General features: G+C 56.4%; 1 protein-coding gene across 1 annotated transcript in view; it reads left to right on the plus strand.

Moving 5' to 3' along the window:
* The window catches only part of LOC144731389 (hepatocyte nuclear factor 6-like), an 84,427-nt gene extending 71,693 nt beyond the window's left edge, over positions 1-12,734 (plus strand). Inside the window, 2 exon segments of the mRNA XM_078612407.1 lie at positions 12,378-12,634; positions 12,636-12,734. Of these exon segments, the coding sequence (XP_078468533.1) occupies positions 12,378-12,634; positions 12,636-12,734 (356 nt within the window).
* The last annotated feature ends 7,397 nt before the right edge of the window (positions 12,735-20,131 follow it).

Consider the following 20,131-nt stretch of genomic DNA (forward strand, 5'->3'; position numbering starts at 1 on the left):
TGTGATTTACATTGTAGTTACAATGATAACGCAATGTGTGATTTACATTGTAGTTACAATGATAACGCATTGTGTGATTTACATTGTAGTTACAATGATAACGCATTGTGTGATTTACATTGTAGTTACAATGATAACGCATTGTGTGATTTACATTGTAGTTACAATGATAACGCAGTGTATGATTTACATTGTAGTTACAATGATAACGCAATGTGTGATTTACATTGTAGTTACAATGATAACGCAGTGTGTGATTTACATTGTAGTTACAATGATAACGCAATGTGTGATTTACATTGTAGTTACAATGATAACGCAGTGTGTGATTAACATTGTAGTTACAATGATAACGCATTGTGTGATTAACATTGTAGTTACAATGATAACGCAGTGTGTGATTAACATTGTAGTTACAATGATAACGCATTGTGTGATTTACATTGTAGTTACAATGATAACGCAGTGTGTGATTTACATTGTAGTTACAATGATAACGCAATGTGTGATTTACATTGTAGTTACAATGATAACGCATTGTGTGATTAACATTGTAGTTACAATGATAACGCAATGTGTGATTTACATTGTAGTTACAATGATAACGCAGTGTGTGATTAACATTGTAGTTACAATGATAACGCATTGTGTGATTTACATTGTAGTTACAATGATAACGCATTGTGTGATTTACATTGTAGTTACAATGATAACGCATTGTGTGATTTACATTGTAGTTACAATGATAACGTATTGTGTGATTTACATTGTAGTTACAATGATAACGTATTGTGTGATTTACATTGTAGTTACAATGATAACGCAGTGTGTGATTTACATTGTAGTTACAATGATAACGCAGTGTGTGATTTACATTGTAGTTACAATGATAACGCAGTGTGTGATTTACATTGTAGTTACAATGATAACGCAGTGTGTGATTAACATTGTAGTTACAATGATAACGCAGTGTGTGATTTACATTGTAGTTACAATGATAACGCAGTGTGTAATTAACATTGTAGTTACAATGATAACGCAGTGTGTGATTTACATTGTAGTTACAATGATAACGCAGTGTGTCATTTACATTGTAGTTACAATGATAACGCATTGTGTCATTTACATTGTAGTTACAATGATAACGCATTGTGTGATTTACATTGTAGTTACAATGATAACGTATTGTGTGATTTACATTGTAGTTACAATGATAACGCAGTGTGTGATTTACATTGTAGTTACAATGATAACGTATTGTGTGATTTACATTGTAGTTACAATGATAACGCAGTGTGTGATTAACATTGTAGTTACAATGATAACGTATTGTGTGATTAACATTGTAGTTACAATGATAACGCATTGTGTCATTTACATTGTAGTTACAATGATAACGCATTGTGTCATTTACATTGTAGTTACAATGATAACGCATTGTGTCATTTACATTGTAGTTACAATGATAACGTATTGTGTGATTTACATTGTAGTTACAATGATAACGCAGTGTGTGATTAACATTGTAGTTACAATGATAACGTATTGTGTGATTAACATTGTAGTTACAATGATAACGCATTGTGTCATTTACATTGTAGTTACAATGATAACGCATTGTGTCATTTACATTGTAGTTACAATGATAACGCATTGTGTCATTTACATTGTAGTTACAATGATAACGCAGTGTGTGTGTGTGAGGCGTAAGATGGAGGCTCCATTGGTGCGCAAGGGAAGTGTGGAGCGGACTGAGAGCGAGGCAAATACAAAGATCCCCCGTATAGCCTTAGCAGACTTTACGGGCAAGTGTGTGTTAGCAAGCACCTAAGAAGGCCGGTACGCTACTCGAGGGGGTGGGTGGCCAGCAACCACGCCCGGCTGCCTTTGTTTCCAGGGTGGCGATGTTTACACACCGCACCAGGTACTCATTTGAGGCTGAGTCGACCTAGGGGAGTCTTGACCACCCACCCCTCTTGTGTGCCGTTCCGGCCTTGATACGGCTCGCGAGCACAGCACTTGGCCCAACAGTGTGTTCAACGGCTATACGGGTGATATTTGTGTGAGTTAGTGTGAGTTCGTGTGAGTTAGTGTGTGTTTGTATTAGTGTGTTTGATAGAGAGTTAGTGTGTGTGTGTACGTGTGTCTGTGTGTCCGTGTGTCTGTGTGTACGTGTGTGTGGGGAGCGGTAGTGTAGCGGTTAGCGCACTGCGCTACGAACCTGGCGACCCGGGTTTGACTCCCTCTCACGGCCAACACCACTGATGATTATCTGACCGGTCCTGGGCCTCCCCTAGGTCGACTCAGCCTCAAATGAGTACCTGGTGCGATGTGTAAACATCGCCACTAGGGAGACAAAGGCGGCCGGGCGTGGTGTTGGCCACCCCCTCGTTTGCCGTGCCGGCCTTTATAGGTGCTCGCTAACAGCACTCGCCCCAACCGTCTGCTAAGGCTGCACGGGGGATCTTTGGCTTTGCTTGTGTCCACTTGCACGTGGCGCTGTGCGGGGCGTCCGTGGCGTTGGTCGGAGTCCATCAGCGGCGCTCGTAGGCGGCTAATCGGGGAGGGGTGGGTTGGGGTTGGGGTGGTGGGGGGGTGGGGTTCGCGGGGCCCCCCCGTGGGCCCTCACTGCAGCTGCTTTTCTTTATGCCTCAGTCCTGGGCGGTGGGAAAGCGCGCGGCCCCGGGACCCGCTCGGCCGAGACCAAACCCCGGGCTCCCCCCGCGGAGCCCCGCGCACCCCGGGCCCCCCCCGCGGAGCCCCGCGCACCCCTGCAGCGGTGAGCGACGCCGCTGCTGCTGCTGCTGCTGTGGGCACGGCACGGGTTGGGGAGGGGGGCAGAGTGAGTGGTGAGGATCTCACTCACCATGACGGGGGGGGGGGGGGGCGATTCCCAATGCTCACGCCTCATCTCCGTTCAGATCGCGCACTCAGGCGGGGTAGAGAGCGCTGATGGCTGCTTGACTGATGTGTGTGTGTACCCGTGTGTGTACCCGTGTGTCTGCATGTGTGTGCATGTGTGTGTGTGCACCCGTGTGTGTGCATGTGTGTGTGCATGTGTGCACTCGCCCCAACAGTCTGTCACAGGCTAACCGGGGGGTCTTTGTCTCTGTCTATGTTGTTGTTGTTGTACCTCGACGCCGTTAGCGCTGCGCTACGAACGGGGCGTTCCGAGTTCGTTTCCTGCTCCCGGCCAAAATCGGCGATTATCTGAACCGGCCCTAGGCCTCCCCGACGTCGACTCAGCCTCAAATGAGTACCTGGTGCAGTGTATCAACGTAGCCACTAGGGAGACAAAGGCGGCCCGGACGTGGTGCTGGCCACCCACCCCCTCGTGTGCCGTGCCGGCCTTCATAGGCGCTGCTCGCTAACAGCACTTGCCCCGACAGTCTGTTACAACTATCCGGGGTATCTTTGTCTCTGTGTGTGCGGCACGCGGGGCGCGTTGTAGCAATCATCGGGCGCGGGCAGCGCGTCGCGACTGGGGCGGCTCGGCTCGCCACGTGGCGGTGCGCGAGGACGACGTGCGGCCAGCAACAAGCAGCCCTCCTCCTCCAGCTGTGCGAGTCGAGCTCGATGTCGCTAGCGACGGCGATGACTCTGGGTGGGGGGTGGTGGGGGGTGGGGGGATGGGGGGGCGAGAGTCGCAGCCACGCGAGTGGCCTCGCTCGCCAGCGCTGAAAAAGCAGAAAAACCAAAATCACGCAGCATCACAGCGCGAGGCATCGTGAGACATCACACCGTGAGGCATCGTGACACATCACACAGTGAGGCATCGTGAGACATCACACAGTGAGGCATCGTGACACATCACACAGTGAGGTATCGTGACACATCACACAGTGAGGCATCGTGACACATCACACAGTGAGGCATCGTGACACATCACACCGTGAGGCATCGTGACACATCACACAGTGAGGCATCGTGACACATCACACAGTGAGGCATCGTGACACATCACACAGTGAGGCATCGTGACACATCACACAGTGAGGCATCGTGACACATCACACAGTGAGGCATCGTGACACATCACACAGTGAGGCATCGTGACACATCACACAGTGAGGCATCGTGACACATCACACCGTGAGGCATCGTGACACATCACACAGTGAGGCATCGTGACACATCACACAGTGAGGCATCGTGAGACATCACACAGTGAGGTATCGTGACACATCACACAGTGAGGCATCGTGACACATCACACAGTGAGGCATCGTGACACATCACACAGTGAGGCATCGTGACACATCACACAGTGAGGCATCGTGACACATCACACAGTGAGGCATCGTGACACATCACACAGTGAGGCATCGTGACACATCACACAGTGAGGCATCGTGACACATCACACAGTGAGGTATCGTGACACATCACACAGTGAGGCATCGTGACACATCACACAGTGAGGCATCGTGACACATCACACAGTGAGGCATCATGACACATCACACAGTGAGGCATCATGACACATCACACCGTGAGGCATCGTGACACATCACACAGTGAGGCATCATGACACATCACACAGTGAGGCATCATGACACATCACACAGTGAGGCATCATGACACATCACACAGTGAGGCATCATGACACATCACACCGTGAGGCATCGTGACACATCGCACCGACGAGGTTACCTGCTGTGCGAATCGGTTTGGGCAGATGTAACGTCCAGCAAGAACGCGAGCAAGCTGCAGCACCCCAGCGACAGGACCACTCGCAGTTGTTCAGATGTCGGCTGACCCCTGCATCATTCTGCAAAACGGACGAAAAGCGTCGAAATGCAGCAGCGAGCGAAGTTTTCATTTAGAATCTCCAGCTGCCAGCTCGCGATGGCCATCCGAGGAGGAGGAGGCCGAACATCGCGGGGCATGAACAGAGACCGAGTGGGGGGGGGGGGCACGTGCTGCGTGCGTCACGTGTCCGTGTAGACGACGGCGAGACACAGGATACAACAATACACATCTTCAGTCTTTTTTCATTCGCGATTTCGTTCGTGAGGTTTGGAAGTTGAGATGAGAATCGAGGCAGATGCTTGCACGGTTCTTGCACTCACTCAGAGACCACGTGCTGGAGTGGAATTGGCGCTCACAAGTGAGCACATTTAGTTTGATTCGCATGCAGGTGGAGTTATTACAGGGCTATCTTGGAGGTTTGTTTACCGGCTGTAACGTTCGTCTTGAGATCTCAGTTGTGCAGGATACGAGGGGGATGTCTCGGGGGGCCCAGCCAGGGGGTTTGGTTGCTCGCTGTGGCCCCACGATTTGTATCTGCGCTGGAGGAGGTCGCTCGTTGGGGAGGGGACCCGCCCCTCGTCCCCCACACCCCCACCCGTGTTACCCCCGCTCGCTCTGCATCGCGGCGTCATTCATTGCAAACGTGACATTACCTCGAGTCATGCAGCGTCTCCTTGACATACGGCGCTTTACAACGATTATAAAAGTGTATTAAGATAATGGTGGTTGAAATAAAGAAAGGGGGTTGTTATTAAGAGTGGGGTAGTGATGAGGGTTGGGGTGCGGCTCGTCGTTGCTGGAGGACAGGGACAGGGAGTAGCCGTAGCCGCAGGATTGGGGCTCTGGGAGACGAGCTGGGAGTTCATCTTCTTGGTTCTTTCGGTAAAGTCACGTAGAAGGGAAGTAATAAAATAATAAAAATAAAACATAATAAAATGAAATATTTGTATTATTTTATTACTTCCCTTCTACGTGACTTTACCGAAAGAACCAAGAAGATGAATCCCTGCAGTCACGAAAGCTTTAAATCGAAATTTGAGCTGGGAGTTGTTTTAAGGGAGGATCGGAAGCTGCCGCCGGTTATCGTGAAGAAGGTAGCTCTGCGTGCTGCAGTGGGAGTCGGTTCAGTGAAGGGGAGCGCGAAGGGAGGTGGAGCGGGAGACTGGGCACAGCAGGGCGAGGGGGCACAGCGAGGAACGGCGGGGGCTGGGAGCGCCAGGAGGACGGGAATGGGGGGGCAGAGTGGTGAGAGACGAGAGGCAAAATATCACCTCGCGGTCGCCGAGTAGAGCCACGGACGCGAGTTGGAACCGCTTCCTGGCGGTGGGTCCGCGCCAACTCTTGCTCTGCGGTTCTCTATGTGTTAAGATGTTTTCAGCCAATTGGTAGTGAGCGTTGTTATCCACGTGGGAGGGAACGTTCTCCGCCACCGTGCGGATGGGATGGCTGATCTCAGTCCACACTTCGCTGGACTCTGCTGCATTCGCCTGGCAGAGGCGGGGTACTGCACCTCGGCCGACGCGCACGGTGAAGGGGAGATTGGCAACATCGCTACTCTGTGTGCGACCCACCAACCCCCGCTGCTGCCCCCACAGCGCTGGATCGCAGGCCACGCTGTGTGCAGCCACCAGCGCGCCACGCGGGCTTCTCGTTTATTATCGAAGGGGGGGGGGGGGTGCAGGGAGGGTAGTGGGGGTCAGATGTTCATTGACAAAGAGGTGCCCACGCCGGTGCCACTGAACGATGCATTCGGGCCTGCAGACTGACCCACGGCACGGGGATGTCATCCGAATATTGTTTCTGGTCGCGATTATTTTTTATTTTAAAAAATCGGATCCGCCTCGTGGGGCAGCACGGGGCAGCACGGAGCAGCACGGAGCAGCACGGGGCCCCCGTGAATGTCGCGAGTGCGCGCGACTCCCTTCCCCTCCGCCACCCCAAAGCGACGTCCATCACCTCGCCGGGTGCGGCAGAGGCTTCCCCCCCCGGCCTACGCGTGCTTCTCTGTGCGTCTGTGGGTGTCGGTGTGCGTGTCTGTGTGTGTGTCTGTGTGTGTCTGTGTGTGTGTCTGTGTGTGTGTCTGTGTGCGTGTCTGTGTGTGTGTCTGTGTGCGTGTCTGTGTGTGTGTCTGTGTGCGTGTCTGTGTGTGTGTCTGTGTGTGTGTGTGTAGGTTGACTTAGCCTCAATTCAGTACCTGGTGCGGTGTGTAAACATCGCCACTGGGGAAACAAAGGCGGCCGGGCGTGGTGCTGGCCACCCACCCCCTCGTGTGCCGTGCCGGCCTTTATAGGTGCTCGCTAACAGCACTTGTCCTAACAGTATGTTAAGGCTATACGGGGGATATTTGTCTTTGTGTGTGTGCGCGTGTCCGTGTGTGTTTGTGTGTAGAGAGCGGTGGCGTAGCGGTTAGCGCGATGTGCTACGAACCCGGCGATCCGGGTTCGATTCCCGCTCACGGTCGACCCCAGTGACGATTATCTGAACCGGTCCTGGGCCTCCCCTAGGTCGACGCAACCTCAAATTAGTAACTGGCGCGGTATGTAAACATCGCCACTGGGGAGACAAAGGCGGTCGAGCGTGTTGTTGGCCTTGCGACCTACAAAGGTGCTTGCTAACAGCACTTGCTCATTGCTCCTACAGTCTGTTAAGGCAATATGGGGATTAGTCTCTGCGGCTCTGTGTGTCTGTGTGCGTGTCTGTGTGCGTGTCTGTGTGCGTGTCTGTGTGCGTGTCTGTGTGCGTGTCTGGCGGGGAACGCACAGACTGTAACAACTACAGGGACATCTTCCTCGGTGTGCCGGGAAAGGTTCTGGCAAGGATCATTCAACATCACCTTGCCATTTCGTGACTGCAGGGATTCATCTTCTTGGTTCTTTCGGTAAAGTCACGTAGAATGGAAATAATAAAATAATAAAATAAAACATAATAAAATAATTCTCACGACGTTTCGGCCACAACGCAAGCAGAATTATTTTATAATGTTTTATTTTATTATTTTATTACTTCCATTCTACGTGACTTTACCGAAAGAACCAAGAAGATCACCTTGCCAGGCACGCTGAGGAAAGGCTTGTCGAGCACCCAATGTGGTTTCAGGCCATTATTAACCTGGTCAAGGCCAATGATACGTGTGTTATACGTGTGTATGTTGATCTTCTTTCGCACCGTACGGATGTGCGGATTTCCCATCAATAGGCCAGGGTTCTGGGTTGTTCGTCGTGCTTTCAGAGTCCCTGACTCTGCTCACAATCATTAATGATCTCCATGATGGTGGGCTGGCCAGGGTAAAGCTCCATGATTGGGAGTCAGAATCATTCCCCGTTCGAACACCTTGGGGTGCGACAGGGATGTCCTCTAGCTCCTACATGATTTAACACGTTTTTCCACCACGTAGTTCTGTTGCCGGAAAATTTTTACATCTGGTAAAGATACAATGGGAGGCTGATCAATGCCCGGGTGCGGTCGAGGGATGGCTCCCTATTGGTCAACCAAACCACATCATAGGGCATGGTGGGGTCGGCCCAGCTGGTGTTGCTGTGCCTCAAATATTGGAGGAAGTAGCCGCTCCGTGTGAGTAGTTGGCTGATGTGTTGAGGAAGTGCGAAGGGCGATCCGCAGCTTGAGACCAGGTAAAGCACCGGGGAGAGATTCACTCTCCAGGAAAGTGTTGGGGGAGGGTGGCGTCTGTGTGCAGGCTGCCCGGCGTGACGTCATTACAACCGTCCGCTCCACAGGACGGGTTCTGTGGACCAGGACAGCATTGGAAGGATGCCCCCTTGTGTTCCCCATTTTTAATAGGGGGCACCGCACTGATTGCAACAACCACTGGGGCATTCAAAATTGCCTCGCTAGGAATTCTGAGGAGAGGCTTGTTGAGCCCCAATGTGGGTTTCACACCGGGGCACCATTTCCTTCGTCCGTCTGCGACAGCGGACGTGCATTTGGAGTCCCAGATCCTCTGCTCACAATCATTAAGGACCTTCACGAATACATTATAAAGTTGGACTCAGTACACACACAGTGCTTGCCACAAATGAACCACAATACCTTGCTGATCTCGTCAACGTGAACTCCGGTCATCCTCGCAGCGGCTTTTGGCGAGCCATCGAACAAAGATGGTCACTGCATCGCGCTTTCAGATGCGCGTCTGCGGCCGTCTGGAAGGTTCTTCCTTCCGACATTAGGAAGCCACTGGAGCTATGCGCTTTTAAATCTCGATTTGAAAAATAATTTCTTTAGAACTGCTTTTTGTGTTTGGTTTATTGTCCTACACCCGCACCTCCCATGAGCACGGTTTTCTGCGTACGGTGCGAAATAAGTTAAACGTACAGTACACACGTGGTGGTGGGCAGGCCCGGGTAAAGCTGTGTGACCGGGAGTCGGAGACATTTTCTGTTCACCTTGGAGTGCAACAAGGATGTTCTCTGGCCCGTACACTATTTAACATCTTGGACTGAGATAACTGGCAATTAACTCATAGCCACAACTTGCTTTTGTTTTTATATTTTAAATAACTATAGATAGTAAAAGTATATCTATTTTTTCTCATTGTATAGACTTGTCCGATGTTCATGGGGTAAGGTTTGAATGCCATGGTGGCGCATTGAGTGGCGTATTTGTGCCAGAAAGGCGATACGGGTGTCAACAAAACTCGACTCGACCTTACAGTCAACCCATGGGGCACCTGGGTCTGTCCCGTGACCTCCTGTCAGGGAGCCTTCGACATTTCACCTGGCCTCAGAGTGTACCTAGCCTGGCACAAGCGCCATGGTGACGTCACCGCCAGTGGGTGGCGAACTGAGATTATTGTTGTTGTTGTGAGCTGCAGTGTTGGTGAGTGAGTGACTGAGTCCGTTTGTGAGTGACTTCGTGGGCGAGTGAATGAGTCCGTTTGTGAGTGACTTCGTGGGCGAGTGAATGAGTAGGTTTGTGAGTGAGCGTTGCCCTGCCCTGCACTGTGGTGAGTGAGTGTTGGTGTGAGCTGTTACTGTGGTGTTGTTGTGGACTGTCGTGTGGTGAGTGAGGAATTAGTGAGCTTGTGAGTAAGAGTTATTGTTCCCTGTACCGTGGTGAGTGTTGGTGTGAGCTGTTACTGTGGTGTTGTTGTGGACTGCCGTGTGGTGAGTGAGTGAGTTAATGAGTGGGTTTGTGAGCGAGTGTTGTGAGCTGCTGTGTGATGATAGTCCATGGGCCAGAGCAGAATTCGGTACCGCCTTGGGTATCAACACTACAGCAGTGCCTGTTTATTTATAGGGCTGACAAAGAGCGAATGATCTGATATCCCGGCTCATTTGAAACATATTTCACATAATTCATTCGTATCGGGCGCATATAGGAATTGGAACCGAGAAAAGTGACACCACGTGGGGTAACAGCGGCCAGCAAAACATCTCCCCTGAGTGCGGCGAGTGAGTTAGTGAGCGGGTGAGTAGCTGAGTGAGTGGACAAGCGGGTGAGTGAGTGAGTAGCTGAGTGAGTGGACAAGCGGGTGAGTGAGTGAGTAGCTGAGTGAGTGGACAAGCGGGTGAGTGAGCGGGTGAGTAGTTGAGTGAGTGGACAAGCGGGTGAGTGAGTGAGTAGCTGAGTGAGTGGACAAGCGGTGAGTGAGTGAGTAGCTGAGTGAGTGGACAAGCGGGTGAGTGAGTGAGCGGGTGAGTAGCTGAGTGAGTGGACAAGCGGGTGAGTGAGTGAGTAGCTGAGTGAGTGGACAAGCGGGTGAGTGAGTGAGCGGGTGAGTAGCTGAGTGAGTGGACAAGCGGGTGAGTGAGTGAGTAGCTGAGTGAGTGGACAAGCGGGTGAGTGAGCGAGGGAGTAGCTGAGCGAGTGGACAAGCGGGTGAGTGAGTGAGCGAGTGAGTAGCTGAGTGAGTGGGACAAGCGGGTGAGTGAGCGAGCGAACGGGTGAGTAGCTGAGTGAGTGGACAAGCGGGTGAGTGAGCGGGTGAGTAGCTGAGTGAGTGGACAAGCAACTGAGTGAGTGAGCGGGTGCGTGGGCGGGTGAGTCGGGGTGAGTTGTGTTGGCTTGCAGTGCGTGGTGGATGAAGGCAGTGTGGATGATGAGACGATTGGGGGTTGTCAGCGGGGTGCACAGGCACACATAACCCCGACGTGCCATGAAGGAGGGCCTTTGCCTGAAACATCGCCTCTATGAGGTTTGTTTTCCACTTCAAGGCCACGCGTTGGCGTTGGCTGGGAGATACCGCGGGTAGTGCGTGTGTGGAGACCATGCGTTGGAGAGCGGTGGCGCAGCGGTTAGCGCGCTGCGCTACAAACCCGGCGACCCGAATTCGATTCCCGCTCACGGCCACCAACACCAGTGGCGAATATCTGAAGCGGTTCTGGGCCCCCCCGAAGTCGACTCAGCCTCAAATGAGTACCTGTTGCGGTGTGTAAACATCGTCACTGGGGAGACAAAGGTGGCCGGGCATGGTGCTGGCCACCCACCCCCTCATGTGCCGTTCCGGCCTCTATAGGTGCTGCTACTCGCTAACAGCACTTTCCCCAAGAGTCTGTTGAGGCTACACGGGGGGTCTTTGTCTTTGAGGCGTCTATGAGTTGAGTTCCTGGCCACGGCTAACATCAGTGGCGACGAGAGATGTCCGAACCGCTGCTGGATACCCCCCCCCACTTCACTAACCCACGATGACCAGCGTGGTGAAGTATGGTCAAACAACCTCCCGTAACTAAGGCATCGGGAGGCCGTCATCCAGCAGTGGATTGTCACGAGTGGGGGGGTGGGGGCGCGGTCGGTGTGTGCTGCAAGACTTGTCGCGTGTACTGCGTGTGTTCTCACGTGTGTACTCACGTGTGTACTGCGTGTACGGTGTCGCGCCGGACTGCGTACTCACTGGGTGCGTTGTGACCTGCAGCCTGTGTACTAACGCTGTGGTGGTGCTGTGCGTGTGTGCTGTGCGTGTGCTGTGCCCCGTGTGTTCTGTGCGTGTGCTGTGCCGTGTGTGTGCTGTGTGCTGCGTGTGCTGTGTGTGCTGTGTGTGTGCTGTGCCCCGTATGTGCCGCGTGTGTGCTGCGTGTGCTGCGTGTGCTGCGTGTGTGCTGCGTGTGCCGCGTGTGTGCCGCGTGTGTGCTGCGTGTGCTGCGTGTGCTGCGTGTGTGCTGCGTGTGTGCCGCGTGTGTGCTGCGTGTGCTGCGTGTGTGCCGCGTGTGTGCTGCGTGTGTGCCGTGTGTGCTGCGTGTGTGCCGCGTGTGTGCTGCGTGTGCTGCATGTGTGCTGCGTGTGCTGCGTGTGTGCCGTGTGTGCTGCGTGTGTGCCGCGTGTGTGCTGTGTGTGTGCTGTGTGTGTGATGTGCCCCGTGTGTGCCGCGTGTGCTGTACCGTGGCGTACCGTCCTGTGCTGGTCTGCGTGTTCACTGCGTGTTCCATATGTGCTGCGTGTATAATACGTACCGTGTGTGCGCTGTGTGTATCGTGTGTACTGTGTGTGCACTGCGCGTGCGTTGTGTGCGTGCTATCTGTTCTGCATGTGTGTGCTGCACGTGTGTACTGCATGTGCCATGTTTCATTCGGCGTTCTGCGTACACCGCGTGTCCCACGTGTACCGCCTACTCCACTTGTTCCACGTGTCCCGCGTGTGCCACCACCACATCACCACCGCGCGCGCGCGCGCAGCCTGTAAGCGCAAGGAGCAGGAGCAGGGCCGCGACAGCGGCGCCTCGCAGCCCAAGAAGCCGCGCCTCGTCTTCACCGACGTGCAGAGGCGCACGCTGCTCGCCATCTTCAAGGAGAACCGCCGGCCCTCCAAGGAGATGCAGGTGACCATCGCCCAGCAGCTGGGCCTGGAGCTCACCACGGTCAGCAACTTCTTCATGAACGCGCGGCGCCGCAGCCTCGACAAGTGGCAGGACGAGGGCGGGGGGGTTGCTGGGGGGGGCCGCCTCGTCAGGGGGGGCGGGAGCCTCCTCCTCCCAGCAGCCGCCGCCTTCGTCTTCCTCCGCGGCGTCCTGCGGAGGCGGCAGCAAGGCTTGAGGGAGTGTGCGGAGCGGCGTGACGTGAGATCGGCAGTGGCGAGAGGGAGGGGGCGGCGCAGGGGAGATGATGTGAACGGAAGGAGGCGAAGGGACCGATGGCGATGAGTCTTCGCCTGCGCCGACGACCTCGTGAAGAGCAGCCGCACCCCTCCCGCCCCCCACCGTAACTCCACCTGAGACGCCCCCCCCCCGCACTCCCATCTAGCCCCCACCCCTCCCTCCCCTCTAGCCCCCACCCCTCCCCCCGCACTCCCCCCACTCCCCGCCCCCCTGACACAAGAACATTGTGTTGCAAACGAAACCAAAGATGGATTTTTTTTCTTCAAAGGAAAAAAAACCCAAAAAACATTGAAAACCTCAAAATTGAACACGGGAAGAAGGGCGATCGTCACGGGTCTTAGTAGCACCTTAACCACCCCCTCCCTTTGGGAGCCCCCCCCCCACTCCTCCAGGGCGCTCATTCTCAAAGCTGCGTTTGCGTTGAGAGCGCCACCTCGACTCCTGCCGCGGGAGCTCCGTGATGCGGGGGGGGGGGGCTGCGGAGGACTCGGGCCCCCCACCACGGCGGGCGGGGGGAGGGGCGGGGGGAGGTCCTGGACGAGGGGACATGAGTTGAAAGCGCTTCCCACCATCGTTCTGGCAGTGTTACTATTATTGTTGCGATGTATAATTACGCATTATGTATTATTAGTATTTGGTTTGTTCGTTGTTGTTGTTGTGAGGCGTCACCCTCACGCCTCCTCCGATGCGGCGATGTCGCCTCGGCGTCCCGTCGGGTGGCTGTGTGTGTTGTTGTTGTTTGTTGACGATGCTTTACCCCCCCTTCTAGCCGATGGCTCTGATGACGCTCAGCGTCACCCCTCATCGTCAGCGTCACCCCCCCTCATCATCATCAGCGTCACCCCCCTCATCATCATCAGCGTCACCCCCCCTCATCATCAGTGTCACCCCCCCTCATCATGTGTCACCCCTCATCATCAGTGTCACCCCCCCTCATCATCATCATCGTCACCCCCCTCATCATCGTCGTCAGTGTCTCCCCGTAGCCCGCGAGGCGACGCGGCCTGGGCTGGAGCCCCAGGACGCGCCACCTCGGGCGGGGTGGCGATCTGTGTGCGTCACATCTCCTGCAGCCTCTCTCGCTTCTTCTCGACTCTTTCTTCTCCACCCTGCATCACCCCCCCCCCCGAACAACAATCGTAAGGGGTGGGATCATTCATCCGAGCCACGCGCACTATCGGGAGTCACCAGGGACGTAGCGATGAGTGGTGAGCCGTCCATCCTCCTCCTCGCCGGGGGAGCGAGGCAGGGAGGCAGGGATCCAAGGATTGCGGCGGTGTCGATGGAAGGGAGAAGCCCAGGGAGCGACAGCGGCGAGGGGAGCGGTGCCTGGACAGGAGGGTGGGGCGCGGGGTGGGTGGAGCCGAGCCGAGCGAGCGCAGCTCCGGCCGCAGGGACGGAGCGCGAACCCGCAGCCTCGCGCGACGGTGGTGGAGAGGAGGGCGACCAGTGCCTTGAGTGAGCGCCCAACGTGAAGGAGGAGCTCCCAGGTGGAGCCACCGCGTGGGTGGAAGTGGAGCTGCCGCCGTCGATGTTGAAACCAAAGCGACGTCCCCGCCGCCTCCACGCGCCCGGCTCGGCCCAAGCGCCGTGGCCCCCGCTACCCACAGCCCCCCCCCACTCCCAACCCTCCGCCTCGTGACTTCAAAGGCGCAGCCCTGCAATGTCTCGCTCACGCCCCTGCTGGCGAAAAAGCCTCCATTAGAGAGAATTGTAGAGAGCCCCCCCAAATCTAAAGGGTATTTGGCCTACTCGTCCACGCTGGTTTAGCACGGAGGCTTTCGCGACCAATACTATCCGCGATGGAGATGTGTGGGTTCGATCGCGTGAATATAAATGCGTCTTTAAAACCGCCACGGCCGACACAGCCAATTAGTGAGGTTTGTCACGTAAACAAAACGTGCAAATTCGTCATTAGTTCAGCAGCACACCGCGTGTGCGTTGGAGAGTAAACCCACTGCAACATTTACAATTACGAGTCCGACGTTTCGCCAGTAACCTTCCACGCTGGCCGGCACGTCGTGGACGAGGTGGGCGAACCCGACACTTTACACCACCGCACGCGACTTGCTGCCGATGGTGACCACCACACCACCGACTGTGGTCGCACCCGGACACGGGGTGGGGGGGGGGTACTCCGAGGACTCTCTGGCACCTGCCGCGCCGGGAGGTTGCGCGCAGGGTGCTCACCACGACCACCTCCGCCGTGGCAGCAGCAGCAGCGTCTCGCCCAGAGGCGTGGAGGCAGCAGCGACTCATCGCCATTTGTTCCAACTCACTTCCCCGTGGGGGGGGGGGGGTGGTGCCCATACCCTGACATGCCAAGAGAAGGCAGTACAGCAAGTGCAATAACCTCCATCTATTTCCATCTGTACGGGGTGGGGAGGAGGAGGAGGGGATAGAGTGTTGTCCCCTCGCGCAAGGCGTGGTGGGTATTTCTCCGGGCGCTCCGGTTTGCCTCCTCCCACGTGATAATAATCACGACTCGCCACTAATGGGGGCTGATGAACACAGCGAACGAAGATACCCCCCCCCCCCCCCCCACGAGTGTAGTGGCGGCAGCACCCTCCTGAGCGGCGCGAGTGGCAGGGGGGGGGGGCAGCGTGGCACTGACGACGACGACCGGCAGCCCCACTCTGCTCTACTGAAGGAAAGCCTCCCCACGGCGCGTCAGGCGCCACCGGGGGGGTCGTGTGACCATACTTCACCACGGTGGTCAGTGCGGGTTTGACGAAGAAAAGGGGGGGGGGGCGAGGTGCATGACCACTCCAGCCTCCACTCGCCACTGATGTTCGCCCTGGCCACGAGGAGGAGGAAGAGGCCAGGATGATGGCTCTGATTGGCTCGAGCGGATCTATGGAGGCAAGAGGCGTTAGGAAGAATGAGGGGGGGGGGGGTTGGAGGACCCCCCCCCCTCCGAACTGGAATCGTTGTGGTTGCTCCGTCTTAATAGATCCTCACGCGTGAGGATTAAATGCAATATCGGAATGGTTAGAATCGATTTTATCCGTGGATCGAGTCATCGAATCGCAACATGCCGATCCGCGGGCTCTTCAACCGAGGCGCAGCGGATGAGTCGCCGGCTTCGGGGACCGGGTCCCCTGGTGGGAGTGGCGTGGTCAGAAAGGTACCCCCTAGGAACCCCCTAGGAACCCCCGTTAGAATCCTTAGGAACCCCAATATAAACCCCGCCCCTTTGATCCCCGCTAGGACCAAGCTAGGGACCTCCTTCGGATCCCGAGGAGACTCCTCGATAATCCCTGCTGGGAAGAGCACTAAGGGACCCCACTGGGACCCCGCTAGGGACCCCGCTAGGGACCCCCTCCTCATCCCTCCCGTGGGTGTCGCCTGGCCGGGAGAGATGCGGTTCGCGCTCTGTCACTTTACCGGGCTCTCGGATATACCTCATGGGTGTGCATGTGTGTGTGTGTACACGTGTGTGTGTACACGTGTGTGTACACGTGTGTGTACACGTGTGTGTGTATGTGTGTACACGTGTGTGCGTACACGCGTGTGTGCACGTGTGTGTACCCGTGTATGTGTGCACGTGTGTGTACGTGTGTGTGTACACGGGTTCATGTTATTACGTGTACCAATGTGTTTGTGTACACAGGTGTGTATTTACACAGGTCTGTGTGTGTACTCCAATAAGTGTGTATACCGGTGTGTGTGTACGTGTGTGTGTACACCAATACGTGTGTATACCGGTGTGTGTGTACACGTGTGTGTACGTGTATGTGTATACCGGTGTGTGTGTGTACACCTGTGTTTATGTAAACAGCTGTGTGTGTAAGGAGGTGTATGTCAAGAGGCGTGTGTACGCCAATGTACGGGTCTGTGTGTGTGTACACAGGTGTGTGTGTGTACACAGGTGTGTGTGTGTGTACGTACTGAATAGAGTCGTGTGTGTGTGTGTACACATGTGTGTGTGTGTACTGAATAGAGTCGTGTGTGTGTGTGAGCGTGTACACAAATGTGTGCAGACGGGTGCGTGTAACGCATAGCTGTACAAGGGTCTGTGCACCGCAGTGTGCTTACACCCTGGTTGTGTGTGCACACACACGCCGAAGTGTGTGTGTGTACGCACACTCCGCTGTGTTACACACTCGTGCGCGTGTGTATACACAGGTGTTCGCCGTGCTGTGCTGTGGAGCGCGTGCTGTGTGCGTAGCTGTGTTCGCGAGTCGAGGCCCCGACCCCCGGGGTTGTGAGGACCCCCACAAGGGCGCCGCTCCTCGCACCCCGCGGTGGAGGGGGCACGGAGACCCCCAACCCCCACCCTCCACCGCTCGGTGGGGGGGGGGGGTTGGGGGTCTCTGCACCTGTAACCAAAGAATCGCGGCGTCTTAAAAGAGCTTTCACTTTGAACTGACACTTGTTGAACTGATACTGACACTCGCTGTTGTTGTTGTGGAAGGGTTAGTTACTTAAGAAGAGCGTTTTATACAAACGGGTCCATGTGTCCGCGTGATGCTGGCAAGGCCAGCGAGCCCCACGTGACCCTAGAATCCCGCGTGACCCTCGAACCCACACGTGACCCTCGAGCCCCACGTGACCCTGGAGCCCCACGTGACCCTGGAGCCCCGCGTGACCCCGGAGCCCCGCGTGACCCCCGAGCCCCACATGACCCTCGAGCCCCACGTGACCCTGGAGCCCCACGTGACCCTCGAGTCTCGCGTGACCCTCGAGCCCCACGTGACCCCGGAGCCCCACGTGACCTACGCGACCCGAGCAGCACGCGGCGTTGTCGCCGTGCAGGCGGATCGGAGCGACTGGACGGGTCCGGAGGATTTCCTTGACACGGATCGGATTCACCAAACCAAAGAACCAAAGAGACGGGAGAGCGCGTTGTGTTGTATCCGTGCGTGCGGACTTGCTGTGCTACCAAGGGTGAATTGTCGTCTTCCTCCACCCCCTGCCCCATTGTTTTAAATTCAAAGTTGAACGCGCGGCGAGAAATCAAAACCCGAATTTGACTGCCCACGTGCACCCGACCCCCCCCCCCTACCCACCCGACCCATCCACCCCCCCCCTACCCACCCGACCCATCCACCCCCCCTCTACCCACCCGACCCATCCACACACCCCCCTACCCCCACGACCATCCACACCCCCCTACCCCTACGACCCATCCACACACCCCCCTACCCCCACGACCCATCCACACCCTCCCCTACCCCCACGACCCATCCACACACCCCCCTACCCCCACGACCCATCCACACACCCCCCTACCCCCACGACCCATCCACACCCCCCCCCCTACCCCCACGACCATCCACACCCCCCCCTACCCCCACGACCATCCACACACCCCCCCTACCCACACGAGCCATCGAGACACTGGTTCACCCCAGCGCCACAATGAGGCCGCACTGCGTCGAGACGTCGTGAAATGATGATGACGAAGCTGACGATCTTGACGATGTCCACACGAGGGCGGCGTTGTCTCTCCCCTTGTGGGGGGATGGGGTCGCGTGGTCCCCCCCCCCCACTGCTCGCGGTCCCGGGGCTCGCTCCTTCCTCTCTCCACGTGCTTTGCCAAAGAAACTAAAAGCGATCAGGGGCGGTCTTCTTTATTTTCGTATTGGGGGGTCGGTGTCGTGTTTAGGGGCGGGGGTGGGCGGGGGGGCGTCGGAGGCAGGGGGGGGGCGTCGGAGGCAGGGGGGGTGGCTATGAAACCCAGAACAGTGAAATGCGGTCAGCTCTGGCAGCACGTGGGTTGCAATTCGGGTGTTTTGTGGGTGCAGCACAATTTGCCTAATCAGACGATATAGCTCCTTATCTGTGAGCCTACCTCTGCATCTAACTCGCCACTCATCCACAAGCGGCAGCCTTAAACCCCATCAACCGTAACGGAATAGCGAACCAGCTCGGAGTGCTCGTTCGACCCAGACCCCTAACCCCCCCCCCTCCCACGCTGTCCGCATTTCTCTCGCGGGGCTCCACGCGCGATCGCGTCCCGTGGAGGAGGCAGACAATCAGGGACGTGGTGCGCGGCGCGGTGGCGGTGGGTGCGGGAGAAAGGAACCCCCACCCCACCCCCCGTTCCCCTCCCCCCCATATCCCGCCTCCCCCACCTCAGCCGCCCCTCCCTCGCAGCCACCTCGCAGAGTTCATGACAATCGCAGCCTCGCGTCCACAGCTTCACTCGGGGCGAGGGGGGGCGGTGGAGTGGGGGGGGGCTGGACACGGGCGCATGAAGAACAAAAGGGAGGCAGCTACCCCCCTGACCTTTGCATGGGTTCGGTGAGGGAATCGTGTGCTGTCCGCCCCTGGATTGACACAATGACTCGCCATCACGACACCCCCCCCCCCTACTGCTACTACTTCTATGTGGGGGGCGATGGGGGGGGGGGGCAGGGAAAGGCAGGGCGAGGGATATGGGTGTCGGCAGCACTCAGCGCCGAGTGTCCGGGCTTCGTGTTATTTTAAAGGCAACCAAAATGTTTGCAGAATGAAGTTAGCGATTATGAATGTGTCGTGGGTATTAGATGCGTCTCGTGTTTCCTATTTAAACTAAACACGAGGAAGTGTTTATTTATTTATTTATCCTACAACCACCCCGAGCGTTCAACCCGCACGGCCACAGCGTTCCCTCCCCCAACCCCAGAGTCGTCCCCTCCCCCAACCCCAGAGTCGTCCCCTCCCCCAACCGCAGAGTCGTCCCCTCCCCCAACCCCAGAGTCGTCCCCTCCCCCAACCGCAGAGTCGTCCCCTCCCCCAACCCCAGAGTCGTCCCCTCCCCCAACCCCAGAGTCGTCCCCTCCCCCAAGCCCAGAGTCGTCCCCAACCCCAGAGTCGTCCCCAACCCCAGAGTCGTCCCCTCCCCCAACCCCAGAGTCGTCCCCTCCCCCAACCGCAGAGTCGTCCCCTCCCCCAACCGCAGAGTCGTCCCCTCCCCCAACCCCAGAGTCGTCCCCTCCCCCAACCCCAGAGTCGTCCCCTTCCCCAACCGCAGAGTCGTCCCCTCCCCCAACCCCAGAGTCGTCCCCTCCCCCAACCGCAGAGTCGTCCCCTCCCCAACCCCAGAGTCGTCCCCTCCCCCAACCGCAGAGTCGTCCCCTCCCCCAACCCCAGAGTCGTCCCCTCCCCCAACCCCAGAGTCGTCCCCTCCCCCAACCGCAGAGTCGTCCCCTCCCCCAACCCCAGAGTCGTCCCCTCCCCCAACCGCAGAGTCGTCCCCTCCCCCAACCCCAGAGTCGTCCCCTCCCCCAACCGCAGAGTCGTCCCCTCCCCCAACCCCAGAGTCGTCCCCTTCCCCAACCCCAGAGTCGTCCCCTTCCCCAACCCCAGAGTCGTCCCCTTCCCCAACCCCAGAGTCGTCCCCTCCCC

This window comes from Lampetra planeri, chromosome 39, assembly GCF_965212315.1.
Source record: "Lampetra planeri chromosome 39, kcLamPlan1.2.h2, whole genome shotgun sequence".
NCBI lineage: Eukaryota > Metazoa > Chordata > Hyperoartia > Petromyzontiformes > Petromyzontidae > Lampetra > Lampetra planeri.